The 16,788-nt window shown below is 44.0% G+C and overlaps 1 protein-coding gene across 4 annotated transcripts in view; it reads right to left on the bottom strand.

Moving 5' to 3' along the window:
• LOC102290881 (signal-induced proliferation-associated 1-like protein 2) overlaps nt 1-16,788 on the bottom strand; it is a 63,740-nt gene that overhangs the window by 27,179 nt on the left and 19,773 nt on the right. For 2 of the 4 annotated variants that reach the window (XM_005944438.3, XM_005944439.3), the window contains exons 7-13: nt 13,574-13,731; nt 12,904-13,486; nt 12,546-12,820; nt 11,251-11,436; nt 10,814-10,885; nt 10,667-10,731; nt 10,247-10,559 (exon numbers count right to left, since the gene is read on the bottom strand). In XM_005944438.3, coding sequence (XP_005944500.1) covers nt 10,247-10,559; nt 10,667-10,731; nt 10,814-10,885; nt 11,251-11,436; nt 12,546-12,820; nt 12,904-13,486; nt 13,574-13,731 — 1,652 coding nt within the window. Of the gene's footprint in view, nt 1-10,246; nt 10,560-10,666; nt 10,732-10,813; nt 10,914-11,250; nt 11,437-12,545; nt 12,821-12,903; nt 13,487-13,573; nt 13,732-16,788 lie in introns of all 4 variants that reach the window. The other 2 variants (XM_014340788.2, XM_014340790.2) reach the window with 2 other exon arrangements.

Genomic DNA, 16,788 nt, shown 5'->3' with positions numbered 1-16,788 from the left:
GCCACGGTTGTTTTAGGTTTACTAAAAAACATTGATACGGTCTTTTTAAAATTAAGGCACAAGCATGAGTCATTCAGCCATTTTTGTAAATCATGTAATGCCAGTGAAAGCTGATGGGCTGCATCATCAGCAGTTTTGGCTTGCGTAAAAATTACCGTATCATCCGCATACATAATCGTGTCCACATTTTTGCACACATTAGGCAAGTCATTTACATAAAGTGAAAATAACAGGGGGCCTAGAATTGAACCCTGGGGGACACCTTGCGTACAGTAAAGATAGGATGACTTGCTATTCTTTATTTGCACGCATTGTTTTCTATCTGATAGATAAGACTGTATCCATTTAACAGTGTGATTACTAAAGTTAAATGTTGACAGTCTAGACAAGAGCTTAAGATGATTCACAGTGTCAAACGCACGCTTGAAATCAAGAAAAACAGCCGCAACATAACTGCTCTTGTCTAAGTAAGATTTCACTCTCTCAACAAAAACACAGACAGCCGTTTCAGTTGAATGAAGAGTGCGAAATCCGAATTGCATAGGGTGCAAACCCGGATTGGAGTCATTAAGATGTTTGATGATAGAGTTAGCAACCCACTTTTCTGCTATCTTTGAAAAGATAGGGAGTATGCTAATAGGTCGATAATTAGCAGGGTCTGTTTTATCACCCGATTTATAAATTGGTGTAACTTTTGCCACCTTCCAACTCAGAGGAACGACTGCCTGCGTGATTGATAAATTAATAAGATGGGTCACAGGCACCAAAAAACAAGATTTATAATGCTTCAAGAAATTGGTATGTTGTAACTTTATGCAGTGTTGCTCCAACTGCCCGTGTAGCGTGGGTTGTGGTCAATAATAACTTTAGACCAAGCACAGAGGACTGAGACGAGGCTATAGTGGAGGTCCGGACTTTTTACTCCATAAGCTCAGAACACATACAATAATACTGCACCACCTACAGGTGGGAGGTAGTAATAGCTGCTGCTAGTTACAGTATACCACATCCCTCTTTTCCGAGATAAAGATAACACTTCTTAACTCAATATTTTGTAACATAATGCACCTTTTAAATCGTAGGAACATTAACAATATTATATTCTTGAGACATTAAGTAAAGCACACCTAGATTGCCGATGAGTTACAACAGCTGGCTCCCAACCGCGCCTGTTTGCATGTGCACAGTCTCGCCTGAGGTCAAAACAGGCAGTGGTCTTGCATGCTGATCAAAGTGGTATTTCCGCTTTGACTGCAGTCCACGCACCTTATCGTGAATGTTCTGTGGGGTTGACTGTCTCAACACAGCACTGGCGCATGGCAGCGTGCTGCGGAGAACCCTTCCCATCAACATTTGTGCAGGTGACACATTCAGTCCTGTGACTGGAGTGTTCCTCAGAGATAACAGCACTAGATGTGGATCTGTTCCAGTTCGTATTGCTTTTTTAAGTGCATGTTTAACAGTCTTTATGGCTCGCTCCGCCATTCCATTTGAAGAAGGAAAACCGGGACTGGAAAAAGTTAGCTTTATCTCCCAAGATGCTGCAAACGATCTCATCTCGTAGCTGGCAAATGGAACATGATCGCTCACTATCTCTTTGGGAATCCCGTGTCTTGCAAAGACTGATTTCATCTTCTGAATCACAGAGTGTGCCGTTTTGTCAGGTAAGTTAAGAACTTCTGGATATTTTGATAAATAGTCAACTAACAAAAGATATGGCTGACCGTTCAGTTCGAAGATGTCTGCTCCGATTTTCATCCATGGCAGCTCTGGAATCTGATGTGGAATAAGCGGCTCAGCCTGGTTCTTTGGCTGCATTTGCTGGCATTGTTCACACTTTTCAAGCATAGTCTCTATGTCGCGTGACATGCCAGGCCAGTACAGCACTCTTCTTGCTTTGGCTTTTGTGCGCTGCACGCCTTGGTGGGCAAGGTGCAGCTTCTCCAGGATCACACGCCTGAAGCTTTGGGGTATTACGATCTTGTCCCCGATCATAATAATGTCATCGTGGAAACTGATATCGTGTCTCATAGGCCAGTAGCTGTGGAGTGTTTTGTCTAAACTCTTCCTTCTGGGCGGCCATCCGTTGAAGTGTCTTTCGCGCACGGCTTGTAGTACGCTGTCTGCTGCCACTGCTTTTTTCAGGTCACACAGTGTTTTCTCGCTCAATGCTGCTGTGGCCTCCAGAGCATACACAACTCTTTCATCATTTGCGTTTTCACTCACGTTTCCGTCGTCACTGGTAGTTGTGGCACGTGAGAGTGCGTCGGCTATGAACATGTCTTTGCCGGGGGTGTACGTGATGGTGAGATCATACTCAGCATTCCTGTGCCGCGTGCAATAAAAATGTATTAGATAGTCATGACCACGCGATTGTGCTAAGATCTCACCCCCTTAACAATGACACTTGTACAGAGGTCATGTAATTTTTTGTCACCTCATGTAGGTACACTTCAACTGTGAGTAGACAGAATGTGAAAAAAAATATCCATGAATCCACATGGTAGTTTTTTTTTGTAATTATATTTTATTGTTTAATTTTATGAGATTTTAAAATTTTCGTAAATTCAGGGTGGAAAATAAGTATTTGGTCACCTCAAACAAGGAAAATCTCTGGCTCTCACAGATCTGTAACGTCTTCTGTAAGAAGCTTTTCTGTCCCCCACTCGTTACCTGTATGAATGGCACCTGTTTGAACTCATCATCTGTATAAAAGACACCTGTCCACAGCCTCAAACAGTCAGACTCCAAACTCCGCCATGGCCAAGACCAAAGAGCTTTCGAAGGACACCAGGAAAAGTATTGTAGACCTGCACCAGACTGGGAAGAGTGAATCTACAATAGGCAAGCAGCTTGGTGTGAAAAAATCAACTGTGGGAGCAATCATCAGAAAATGGAAGACATACAAGACCACTGATAATCTCCCTCGATCTGGGGCTCCACGCAAGATCTCATCCCGTGGGGTCAAAATGATCATGAGAACGGTGAGCAAAGATCCCAGAACCACACGGGGGGACCTGGTGAATGACCTGCAGAGAGCTGGGACCAAAGTAACAAAGGTCACCATCAGTAACACACTACAACGGCAGGGAATCAAATCCCGCAGTGCCAGACGTGTTCCGCTGCTGAAGCCAGTGCATGTCCAGGCCCGTCTGAAGTTTGCCAGAGAGCACATGGATGATACAGCAGAGGATTGGGAGAATGTCATGTGGTCAGATGAAACCAAAGTAGAACTTTTTGGTATAAACTCAACTCGTCGTGTTTGGAGGAAGAAGAATACTGAGTTGCATCCCAAGAACACCATACCACTGTGAAGCCGCTAGCTAAAATTGATGGATGACATTTATCAAAGTCAACCAAAGTCACTTGGAAAACAAAGGTCCGTTCTTGAGTCCAGTATCTTACACCTTTATAGGTGTAAGGTTTCCCAGTCATCCACCATGTGGAAGTCTTAACCTCCTGACATCAAGGACTTACTTAACAATAACTAACTAAATGATATAGGCGGAAAACACCCTTGTCTGAAAGATAAGGAATATATAAAGCAGACCGGCAGGAGTTGTCCACAGTTAGCAACGTCAAGGAGTCATTGCTTTCTATGTGACTGTAAGGTCCAGATAGATAACATCGTTTTCAGATTGGCAGGATGCGTGAGTATGCTAAGAAACCCAAACCAAGGCTTTAGTCCTTCCTGTTAAAAGGGTCCTACAGACTTTTAATAAAATTCTGTGTTCAACTCCCATGCCTGGCAAGCTTTTGTCTCCAGATTTAAAGTTGCAATGAACTCTTGAGCCCATGAATTTAAAAGTAATTAAAATTAAAAGTAACTGATTATGTTTTGTGTTGAGCAGACGGTAAAGTTTCATCAAACAGCTTGGATAAAATCTTTGGCAGGGGTTGGGGTTGAACCAGTGTCTCTATTTGGATGCTAGATGTCACTTTGGTCAGGAAAAAACAGATGTTTGATGCCTTAAACCACTTAGCTATCCAGACAAACAGAAAGTAGAGCTCCTACAACTCCATATGAACCTTAAATTTGCTTAGAAAGCTGCTTGCAAGTGATCTATTTCTGAATATACTTGTGTTTTGTACTTTAATTTAAAGAGACATCACAGCTAAACCTGTGGTAAACAGTCTATTGGACATATGAATGAATGGATGAATGAATGCAGGTGTACAACATGTAAGAAAAGCTATTTGTCAGGTGTGGGATTTGAACCTATACTTATAAAATGTTGAACGAAAAAGTGAATAAGGATAACACTTTGTTAGAAATAGCACATCAAAGTGAACCAAAGCCACTTGGGCAGCCAAGCTTCAGTCTAGGTTCTAATACCACTTCCGATTAGCAGAAAACAAAAGACAATGTCACTGTACATGCAACCAAATGTGAAGAACAAGTCCATAAGTGTCTCAGTGAGAGATAGTTCATCAACATGAACTATAGTTTGGTGTCTTAGACCACTTCTGACTTGCAGCATGTTGTACAGAGCAAAGAGGAAGGTGAAATTACAGCTAGAGAAGGATATTTGGTGGGTGAACATCTCGTCTGGCTACTATACTGAAGAAGTCCTCACTATCAGAGCTCAATGAACAGTAACCTCATATACATGTGATGAAGTTGCTGAAAACTAGTCTTTACCCACTTAAGAGCACAAGTTTCAAGACTTTCAATTGTATGCTCTTTGCATATATAATGTGAGGTCTGTGGATAATAGGACGGACAAGTTCTAACTGCTGATTAAGACCCTCAGGGTTCTTCACAGGAAGACCTGCTGAATGAAATCTAAAGACAAAAGCTTTGTCAAGAGGGGGATTTGAACCCACTTAGAATACAAAAGTGACAGCGGTGTGTTTTGCTGACAGGTATTTACCAAAGACAACCAAAGTCACTTAGGAAGTGGAGGTACATTTTATAGTCTAGTATCTTAGAGCACATCTGACTACCAGAAAGCTAACCATAACAAAGTCCCATCTAAAAAACATCAAAAGTCCTTTTAGATGTTAGAAATGCCTGTTGGCAGGTTTAGACCCATTTTTCATCTGTGGATGATACCGGGTTCAAGATTCAATCCAGTTGACATCAACTCAAGTGCTTAAGTCCTTCCACATCTTTGCCGATGATATTCAGATCTACCTCCCTCTGAGGTTGAACTGCAATGTTTCTTTGCAGCCGCTACTCTCCTGCCTGTCTGACATTAAGACTTGGATGACTCTTAACTTCTTACACCTTAATGAAAGCAAAACTGAAGTCATTGTGTTTGGGCTTCCCAAAGATCCCAACTTCTCTCTTGACTTTTTGGGACCCCTAACCTCCGATTGCACTTCTTCCATTAAGAGTCTTGGTGTTATTTTTGACAATGCTTTTAAACTTGATAAACAAATCAGCTCTGTAGTTAAGGGATCTTTTTATCATTTGCGGATTTTAGCCAAAGTCAAGTCTTACCTTTGCAGGAACGATCTAGAAAGAGTGGTCCATGCTTTTATTACTTCACGGCTAGACTACTGCAATTCCCTCTATGCTGGCCTAGATCGTTCCTGTCTACATCGCCTTCAACTGGTGCAGAACGCTGCCGCTCGCCTGTTGACCGGTTCAAAAAAAAGAGACCACATCACTCCGGTTCTCTGCTCTCTCCACTGGCTCCCAGTTGCCTTTAGGATTGATTTTAAAATCTTACTGCTGGCTTTTAAGGTTTTAAATGGCACTGCACCTTCTTACCTGTCAGAACTCCTTAGTACTTATCGCCCCAGGAGATCTTTGAGGTCAGCCGACCTGATGCTTTTAGATGTTCCCAAATATTCCCATGTGTCCAGCATTCTTGCAGGTCTGCCTGACGCTGATGAAATGGTCTTTGTAAGAGTGATATTGACAGGATAACCTCACGAGGCTGGGGTCTTCCAACAGAACATTATAAAGGACTACGCAAAAACGCACGTGCGGCAAGGGGGCAGACTTTTAGACAGTGGAGTTGCTCGCGAGTCACAAAGCAAGAGCAATTGTGAAAGGGCCACATGGAGTGGCCTAGCCGTGGCTACTGACCTTCCCCTAGACATAGTACCAAGACCTCGGATCACTCCCAGAAAAAATGCTCCTTAGAAGCGCTCTTGGTAAAAACGCGCCCTTCGATAAAACGTCCCCGTCTCTGTTTGCCACTCTTGGCGTTTAGCGAAGGTAGTCCACACACTTATAAATATCATTCATGCTTCTTACTTGTAATGTATTATGATTATCTGCTATTATGTTGTTAGTAGTCAAAGAGAGAGCCAGAGGTGAGATATTACCTCCAGCTACTGTGGTGTTGCAAACCTGGTAAAAGAAGTGAGTCGCTTTATCGCTTAATATGTATATTTTTTTTTATTCTGCTGGATAATTTAATATATCGTAGCTCACTAGTTTAGTGTCCGCTTAGAATCACAAGGCTCTTTTATGGGTTTACCTAGTATGTTTAAAGTAGTGGCGCTATATTATATTGATTGATATACTTGTAGCACCATTGACTATGACTATGACAACTTTAAGAGTTTTTCGAAAGCGCTGTCATTTTTCATACCAACATATATTCTGTTTGCCACTTAATCCTATGCCCAATGTCTCTGGGTAACTTCACTCGCGATTATACAATTATGTGTTTTCACCACAAAGTCTTGACTAAATAGATCCACATGTTAAAAGGTGTCCAACACGTCAAGTGCAGGTGTAGTCAAACATTAACTAAAGACCAAGTCGAGCCTCACATAGAGTTGCCATGTACGTCGCTATGGGAAGGATTCATTGCTAAGCGGGAATACATATTAAGGCATCCTGGAACTCTGTAGAACGCTGACAACATAAAAGACTGTAGCTTCAAATTGCACCACCCTTACAGTATGCACATTGTTGAAGTTGCCATGCATTGTCTGGCAAGGCATTACACTGGTTCGAAAGCTCCGACTTGACACTGGTAAGAGTGTGGTAGTGAATCTTGAGAAAATCATAAATCTGAAGTCTGCTCTAAACCTCCGCACTGGAATTTCGCTCTAGTCACTAGCTTTATCCACCGCTGGGTACCAGGCCAAGGCTGTATCAGAGCAATTGTAATCAGAAAATTTTATTGACCACACTGTCACTGGTACATTACATTAAGAGGCTGACATTTGAGGTATCATATATGGTTGGAGTATATTACGTTTTGGTTGGGAGCTAGGATTATAAAACCACACACACCTTCGGAATGAGCGACATAAGTTCTATATCTTTTGGCTTATGTTTTACACTAGGGTAGGTCTATATAAGTGCTCATACCATTTACAATGTTTGTAAGCTGCTCTCGCTTTTCGGGTATGAGTCTGGTGTCGAGAGTGCTCGTTTCGCACGAGCTATATACACAGAGGTTTGCGCTTATGCTTGTATACAGAGAGCGAGATGTTCACCCCAACTAAAATAGCGCTCTTTCCACGCTAGCTGTAATCCTCTAAACCACTCCTTCTTTCGGTACAGGGGAATTGCGTCTGTGTCCTGAACCACTGAGGCATAGTCAGTTACGTGGGTTCTGAGGATGTACCCCCATGGAGATGTGGTTCATCCCATAAATGCTCAGTATCCGGACTGACCGGCGGTTAGTGTAGCGGTCTCTGAGCCTACTGTTGCCAGAATGAAACTGGTACTACGTACACACTAGACGGGCTTAGTAGATGGAAGGCTTAGCGACCAAACAATAGCGGAACGCCTCTGTAGAACTGCTAAGCTCTCTCAAGAACCAAAGGTGAAGCACTGAGGTCAATCAAGGTGGACTAGTCGAGCATGCGAATGACCATACATTGCATTTATAAGATTGGCTCGGAGTGATGGTCTAGCTCAAAACCTAAAAGAAAGCTGAAGGAAGATGCCAGACAACCGGCTAGGATCACGGTCATGGGGATTCCTGTGCAGCAGACTGCCGCCACAAAAGGCAAGGCTACGCGCCCAGTGGCAAGGCGACTCTAAGGTTGTGAGTGTAGATTCAATGTATGCTTTCTCGGATGTTCTTGTGCCACTCTGCTGCGATCTCAATTAGCTTTGACTTTGAAAATCATCTGCTTTCTGCCTGCTCGCTTCGCACCTTTGTCCATTTCAGACCTCCATATCTGTGCGCCTATCTCTGTGGGTTCAACGTTGGTGTTCTTTCATCCTTCTTGGACGTTTGTTTGTTTTTTAAAAACTCTAATCTAAATACATGTACTGAAATACACAAATAAAATTGCCATAACTTGACCTCATGTTGCCTGCTTCTTTTCTTGTGTGTCTGTGGATGTAAAACAGTAACACACTTTCTGCTCTGTGTCTTTAATTGTAAATAAATGCAATATGTTTTCATTTTAAAATGCAGTGCAAAAAACTTCTGCTCTAAATCTTTTTTTTTTTAGCAAAAAGCTTTTTTTTTGCCTGTTGTGGAAGTTTTCCATTTAAATAAAGCCTGCAGACGAGCGGTGAGCGGTAGCTAACATTCTTTAATCAAACACACAAAGAACAGACAAGCAAGCTTGATGAAGTCCCTGCATGACCGCGGGACAGACGGTCAGCAGAGTCTCCCTGAGCCTAGCATGGCTCTCAGTTAAATACCTTCTCCAGGAACAAAAGGCAGTACACAGCTGTTTCACACCTTAAGGTTCACACTCCCTTGCTACCTCCCAGAGTCCTCGAAGAGACAAAAGACTCTTCCTGTGGAGTTGTCTGCTTCCCCCAACTTCCTTACTAGACCCCCACCATTTGTCTTACTGTATGAGTGTGAGACATGTTAAAATCCAGTGGCACCAAGGTATCATACAATAAAATAATGTGATTAATACATAAGTAAAAGAAATTCCTATACATGCCCCTTCCTGATTTCTTATGTTTTAACATGTTTGTTACACTTACATGTTTCCAATTTCAAATGTTAACACAGATGTTCAGAGTAAATACAGATTGTAGTTTTTTAAATGATGATTTCATTTAGTTTGGGGAAACAGCTCTCCAACTTTACCTCATGTAGAAAAAGTCATTTCCTTCTAAACCTAATAAGTGGTTTTGTCATCTAGCAAGAACTGCAATCAAGCATTTGCAATAACTAATAAAAAAAGCACTTGGGACAATTGTGTTGGTGACAGCTTTTGTTATAATATCAATAATATTTCTATGAATATGGGATACTGTTACATGTTTGCATAGACTTTTGTGGAATATGGAGACACTCCTGGCATTATATGAGCAAAGTGAGACTCATTTTTTAGGGTTGGTGGAGATGAGTGTGAAGATCCAAACAATCCCTGTCAGTGATGGAGAAGCTTTGATGAAAATATTTGGTAAAAAGTTCACCAGCATGAAGGAAATGAAGTTTCAAACTTTCCTTAGGAGGAGCCCAGCACGCCTGCTTAAAGAAACGTAAGTGTGGCGATGTGGATGCTTGCAGCGACTGCTGTATAGAGGCCATCCTGCTACACATGAAACACATCAGAGTCATAATTGTTATTTTAGTCACGTGTTTGTTTATTATCCTTATTGTTTTATCTGGACTGTTTGGACACTGGCGCCACAGGGCCCTCTGACCACCACCAGTAGGCAAACACGGGGTTAGTATCTTGCCCAAGGATATTTGGCATGCAGCCAGGAGGCAGCCTGGGATCGAACCACCGACCTTCTGATGAGTGGCTGACCTGCTCTGCCACCTTATTCTCTTTAAAGACCTGCAGTTCAAAAAAGCACCCCTCCGACAGCCAAACCCATCTGTTCTCTGATTGGATTGTTACATTTGTGATTGACATGACATTGACCAATCAGATGAAAGGAAGATCGGGTCAAAATTCGTACTTGTAACTTGCAGGGTTTTTTCACACACAAATTCTTTTTACACATACAAAACTGATTTACACACCACATTTTGAGCCCATAGTCTTGCAGTCTAGTTATTTTGGATCCCATCGACTCCCAAGAGAAGCTCTGATGCAGCTGTTTTGTTTGCCCAGCTGATTGATCCAATGTGAAATTTGACTACATGGAAATGTATTACTGAATAAGAAGGATAAATCCAAGTTTGGTCAAGATAAAGGTGTTGAGGACAACGTTGGACAACACTAACCTTGGCACTCTGCTACGCCCAGAAATAATGGGCTGAACATTTACTCAAATGTTAAATCCGTACTCTCCAACTGGCTGACTGCCCTCAGGCTGTGGAGCTCAATGGAAAAATAAATACACAATTATGTAAAAATCACAGTTAGAGATGACATCATTTGTTTACTTGCAGCTCACCAGGACAGAGAGCAGGTCTCACTCAGGTTGGTCATGTGACCGGCCGAGATTGTCCATTTGCCTCTCTGAATATCGCTCAGGACCAGCGTCGCCCCAGCCACAGCTGGTTGGGCTGATGATGTGCAGGGGGCGGAGTCAATTCCGCTGTCCATTGAAGGCACCTTAGTGTGAGTGAGATGACAGTCGGAGTATCTGCTCTCGCTGCCGCTGCTGCTGGAAAGCGTGTTGTTGGCATCCATCAGAGTGGGCTGAAACCCCCCCCGAACCTTCGTCACACGATGAGGATGATCATGATGACAAAGGTGACTGGCCTCTGGAGGAGAAGATGAAGATGTTCCAGGTTGTTGTTAAAGTTCAAAGGGTTAAATGTCAAAGCTCAGAGCTGCAGAGCCAAACCAGGTCACATCCAGGTAAACCCACCTTTAGATCTCCCGATCTTCTCAAGTGAGTCTTCTTCAGAGCTGACTGCCCAATCAGGACGAGCTCTGAAAGCAAGATTGACATCAACAGATAATCCGATTACTTTGTTTAAAAGAAAACGTAGATCGCTAATGGATCAATAATTACCCCCATCGGGCATGGCTCTGTGGGGTCAAAGGTGGTCCGGGGTCAACGGAAGTTGAGTGTTTGCTTGGTGACCTGCAGAAGGACAGAGTGCTGAGGGATTCTGGGTAAAGAAACGGTCTGGATTAATGATCCTAACTGATATCAATCAATAATCATCACATCAGCCCTAAAAACCTTACATGACTGCTTCAACACAGAAACAAGTGAAAGAATATCAGGCCAATAATCCTCTATGATGTAACAACACAAACAAAACTCGACACGAGGAACTGCAAAGACGAGAACAGATTCAATAATATTCTAAATAAACTTCCGACATGGAGAAAAATGCTCCTGATGGAAGGAAGGAAGGAAGTTTTGCTGGACTTCGGCAACTCTGACTGTCTCTGGTTATTGTGACACAAACTGACCCCCACAGACAGGTACAGGTGTGTTACCTGGATCCCTCATTCATTTGTTTAATTGGTCTCAGTTGCTGTTCCAGTTCACCTGGGATGCTCTGAGTAGGCGGAGCTTCTAACACCTTGTGCCAGGTGGGTGGGGTTACTCTTAATGGGTAGGAAGTGATGTCAGAGTCCAGTTTGTACTCAAACCTCGGGACTTGGTAGATTTCTGAGAAACTCCTGAAGACCGAAGAACAAAGAGAGGAGAGCGAGCGAGTGAGTGAGTGTGTGAGTGATCGTTTACAGAAAAAGTCCAAGTCTGTACCGACTGATGTCACTCCTCGTGCTCCGTCACTTTAAACCAATCACTGCTGATGTAAAACTCAACAAAAATGCCTCCACAGGCTTTCCCTCTGCTATCCTCAGATTTACTGGCTGCTGATTGGTTGGTGTAGTTTATCTGCTCCTTATTTTTACTTATTATAGTCAAACTGTAAGGAGCGTTTATGAGGCGGGTTCCTGTGTTCCCGTTAACAGCGTACTCCACGCGTTATCCTCAGGTTTTCTGCTCTGATAATCTTCACTCTGAGGAAATGACCTCAAAGCTGCAGCTTATTACTAATTCAGGCCATTTTGTATCCCTGAGTGAGTTTACTGACTGTAAATGCACTGAAGGAGGCCGGCTGAGTTCTTTTATTTTGCCTTATATATAATTTGCCTGTTCGGTTTTTCAGAGAAAATAAATTATTCATCTGGTGGATCTTTTTTTCCCACGCACAGCTGATTAACTGATTTCTGGTCTGAAGCCACATCAAACGTGCTGCAGGGATGTCACGATGTGGTCAGCGTGACGTGAGCTTGTCCTCACAACGGTCAAAGCCTCTTTATGCACTGCTAGGTGTCAGTCAGAGCCCAAAGGATCATGCAAACCTGATTCAAGCTCAGATCTCCTGGGATTCTGGACACGTGATGGCGTGGCCCTGGCACTCGGATTATGTTTGACCCTGAAATCTGACTTACAGGTGTGCAGTCAAACTCACACAGTGAGAGGATTACAGCTCATAATCCATCCTCCATCTGTGGCAGAGAACTCAGGAAACATTTAATGATGGCACAGGAAGTCCTGACATCCTGAGATATGAAGATTAAACGAGCCTGTTTTTACCGATGTTATCAGCTACAGTGAGCAGCAGCCTACCAGTTGATTTTTACCACATAAGCAAAACAGAACTATAAAGAGATTGAAACACTAAAAATCTCTCAAACATTTTCTATTTGGCATTTGCGTTTCATATATTTATATTTTCTTCTAACCATTAAAATAAAGTTCAAATAAACCATCATGTGACCTGCGAGGTGTCCCATCTCCGTGCGGCAGAATAACGACCACGCTCACGGTCATCGATGTCCTCAGCAGCTCAATCATCTGCTTATGTGATAGCTTTACTATGGCGACCGCGCAGATCTCCATTATCCTACAGCCGGGCCGGAGACCCTCCTTCCACGCAAAACTGTTGGTCTCAACATCCGCCACCACTCCTTCAAAGTTCACGTGAAACCCAAGCTGACCGTGGCGGTTCCTCCTCAGAATCATGTCCACAGCAGGACCGCCATGAGTCACCAGCTGAGGTCAGAAAACAGATGACATCAGATCATTCTTGTGTATGACACATGCTCAGATTCAGGTTCACAAAGGATTCTGGTCACCTGCAGTCTCTGGGCAATCTCGCGGCTGTCCTCCCAGCCTCTCTCTCGTGTCGACAGCATCACACAGTCTCCGTGTTCGTAGAAAAGTTTAATGCCTTTGTGGCCGGCGTTCCAGCCAATCACGCCTCTGCAGTAACAGTGAAACACTACCTGTCTGCTGGCTTCCTCTACAAGCACCACAAACTCACTGGAGATGGCGAGCTGGCATGGTACATCAAAAGAGCAGCTGAAGTCTTTTGCTGTCACACTCCAGGTGAGAGCCCCAGCAGTGTTCAGGTAAGCATGAGGCCGTGGTGCGCTGCGCTCTTTTTTCTTTACTACCAGAGAGATAAAGCTGAACTTGATGGAAGATGATGAGTCCACTAGCACTGATGTGGAAAAGTTTTCCACCAGCTCCTTCAGGTGCTCCTGTCTGTGTCGTGCTCTTATTGTGACAAAGGTCTCTGACCTGTGCGCAGCGTTTTCGGCATTAATGATCTTCGTCAGCAGGAAATTTCTGAATTCAGGTGAGGCTGAAAACATCCAACCTGGTGGGATCAAGGGACCAAAGAACGGGATGTCTCTACGCCTGGACACTGCAATACTAACAGGACACAAATGACACATCAACAGGTCTCAACTGTTCTACCTGCTCACGTTATAATCTCACCTGCTCTAGTTACAATCCTACCTGTAACAGGTGTGCTGGCTGCAGGGACGGTGGACTCGAACGATGATGAAGACATGTTGGGAATGTGAGCAGATATTCTGCGGACTGAAGGGCGGGGAGTTCGGCTCCTGGAAGATTACTGTGACGAAGTCATTCCCAGTAAGACTCTTATGGAGCAGCTGAAACACACACACACACACGATTTACAGCGATTATATCTTAAGAGCTTGAAAAAAGCCAATTGGACTTCTTTGAGTTTGTGAAGATGTTTCAGATCTCATCCCATCCAATCCGATTTTCAGGGCCGAGTACAATAACCTCAGTTTGATCTGAATGAAGAAGCAGAAAGTTAGCGGCCATCCAGGTCTTTATGTCTTTAAGACATTCCTGCAGTTTAACTCATTGGTGTGTGTTATCTGGCTTCATGGACAGATAGAGCTGGGTGTCATCTGCATAGCAGTGAAAATGTATGCTATGTCTTCTAATGATGCTGCCTAAGGGAAGCATGTATAATGTAAACAGAATTGGTCCTAGCACTGAACCCTGTGGAACTCCATAATTAACCTCAGTGTGTGAAGAGGATTCTCCATTTACATGGCAAATGGTAAATGGCCTGTATTTGTATAGCGCTTTTACTAGTCCCTAAGGACCCCAAAGCACTTTACACTACCTTCAGTCATCCACACACTCACACACATTCACACACTGGTGATGGCAGCTACATTGTAGCCACAGCCACCCTGGAGCGCACTGACAGAGGCGAGGCTGCCGGACACTGGCATCACCGGGCCCTCTGACCATCATCAGTAGGTGAAGTGTCTCGCCCAAGGACACAACGACCGAGACTGTCGGAGTTGGGGCCCGAACCAGCAACCTTCCGATTACAAGACGAACTGCCAACTCTTGAGCCACGATCGCCCCGTGAACAATTTGGAGTCTATTAGATAGATATGATACAAACCACTGAAGCTCGGTGATTTTAATATTCATGTCTGTTGCCCAGGGAAGCCGCTGGCTAAGGACTTTGTGAACCCTTTTAATTTTGTTCAATCTGTTAAGGGTGCCACTCAAGAACGTGGTCACACGTTGAACTTGGCATCATCATATGTATTCGTACATTCCCTGACCATATGCCCATTTTATTTGACATTGTTCCTCTTTTAAAACCAACCTGCCAGAGGGTCTGCAGATGGAAATTAGCCCAAGGCTGCATTGAATCATACCTGTTATTAATCTCTGTCTCTCTTCCACAGCATGTCTTTATCCTGTCTTCCTTCTCTCACCCCAACCGGTCGCAGCAGATGGCCGCCCCTCCCTGAGCCTGGTTCTGCCGGAGGTTTCTTCCTGTTAAAAGGAAGTTTTTCCTTCCCACTGTCGCCAAAGTGCTTGCTCATAGGGGGTCATATAATTGTTGGGTTTTTCTCTGTATCTATGAAGCGCCTTGAGGTGACTTTTGTTGTGATTTGGCGCTATATAAATAAAATTGAATTGAATTGAATTGAATTGAATTTTCAAATTCCAGAAGCTCTTCAGTCCGACTCTAAGCTGTTTCACAGCATGGAGACACCTCTCATAAAGGTTATGAATAACATTTTGTTAGTGACGGACTGTGGTAAAAATGTATTGGTTGTTTTGTTGAATCTGACTGCTGCATTTGACACAGCGGATCATGACCTGCTGATCTCTCGACTACAGCATTGTGTAGGAATTTCTGGCTTGGCAGTTTCATGGATAAAACCATATCTCTCTGACAGGAACGTTTGTGTTAAGTTGGGTTCGGCCTCATCCTCTGTGGCCCCTCTGCCATGAGGTGTACTGCAAGGATCTATTTTTGGGCCACTACTGTTTTCATTGTATCTCCTGCCACTGGGAGCCACTGGGAAATTGAAAACACAAAATTTAATTTCATCTATATGCTGACGATTGCCAGCTTTACCTACCTTTCAATCACTGTGATAGCGCCTCGATTGGATTCCTGCTTGATTGTCTTAGCAAAGTTAAATCATGGCTGGCCCTGCAGTTTTTTAATTTTAATGAATGTAAAACATAGGGACTTTTATTCAGTCCCAATCTGGTACACCAGATGTTGACTTTGCTCCTCACCTGAAGAGCTCGGTTACTAATCTTGGGCTGCACTTAGTTTTGATGGCCACATAAATGGCGTAGTAAAATCCTCATTCTGTCACCTCAGACGTCTATTGAAGGTCAAGCCTTTTCTTTCCAGGCGTGACTTGGAAACTGTCATCCATGCTTTTATAACCTTACGCTTAGATAACTGCAACTCCCTTTTAATAGGGGTTGGCCAAAGCACTCTGCCACGGCTGCAAATGCCTGATGTTCATGAAGTCATTACTAGTTAACATTAAAGGGATGGTTGGCTCAGCAGTGCTCTGACTGTTTTTCAGCCTGGCTACAGAGCTGAAGAGAAATCTAGGGTTGTTCTTATTTTCTTCAACCAGTGATGAATAGCATTAGTATAGTATTAGTATATTATAGCATAGTACAAATGTTTTTAGTTTTTTTTTAGAGCAACAAACTATTTCTCCAGGCTAAATGATGATCTTCTAAATTAGTTTTCTCTCCATCTTAGCAGTTATCTGTTAATTATACTAGGGGCCGACTGCGTGACAAGTAGCGGCGGCGCAGCAGTTGTGGATGTGAGCCAAGGCTCACAGGCGGCAGGTGGCCGGCGCACAGGGCCCCACCGCATGCTGGCCTCTGGTGGAAGCCAGGCAGGTCCAGCTGCCGTGCAGACCCTCAACTCTAACCCTGGGCAGGTCCCTCCCGGAGTGGGTATGCGTGCGGAAGTAGGCTGTGCTCTGGCTGGCCTCTCCCTGGGACCGGTATGGGTGCCAAAGCAGTCCGGTCATCAGTCACTCCCATGCAGTCAAGGGATGTCGGCGGGGTCTTCGCCAAGACCCGATCCGAGCTGCCAAACTCTCTACCAACTGCATCCGGTGCTTGGACCGATCCTGCAGTTGTTCCTGCTGTCGGTAACACTGCTGCCTTGTCAAACTGAGACTCAGGATCTCTTGTTTTCCTCATGAGCTTCGCTCAATTTGTCAATCCTGCCCGCGACTCTTGGTGCCGTTGCGTGCTTTGGACCCGGTGGACTCCTGCTTGGTTCCTGTTGTGGGATCTCTCGAGAAGGGTTCTGCAAAACCCTCTCCTCTCCGACATCTGCGTTGGCGTGGAGTGGACCAAACAAACCTCCGACCTGTGGATCTGGTTGTTGC

The sequence above is a fragment of the Haplochromis burtoni genome, unplaced genomic scaffold (assembly GCF_018398535.1).
Source record: "Haplochromis burtoni strain Fernald_Lab_line unplaced genomic scaffold, NCSU_Asbu1 Contig_387, whole genome shotgun sequence".
Taxonomy (NCBI): Eukaryota; Metazoa; Chordata; class Actinopteri; order Cichliformes; family Cichlidae; genus Haplochromis; species Haplochromis burtoni.
The sequence above is the reverse complement of the archived record's forward strand: the minus strand, read 5'-3'. Positions and strand labels throughout refer to the sequence as shown.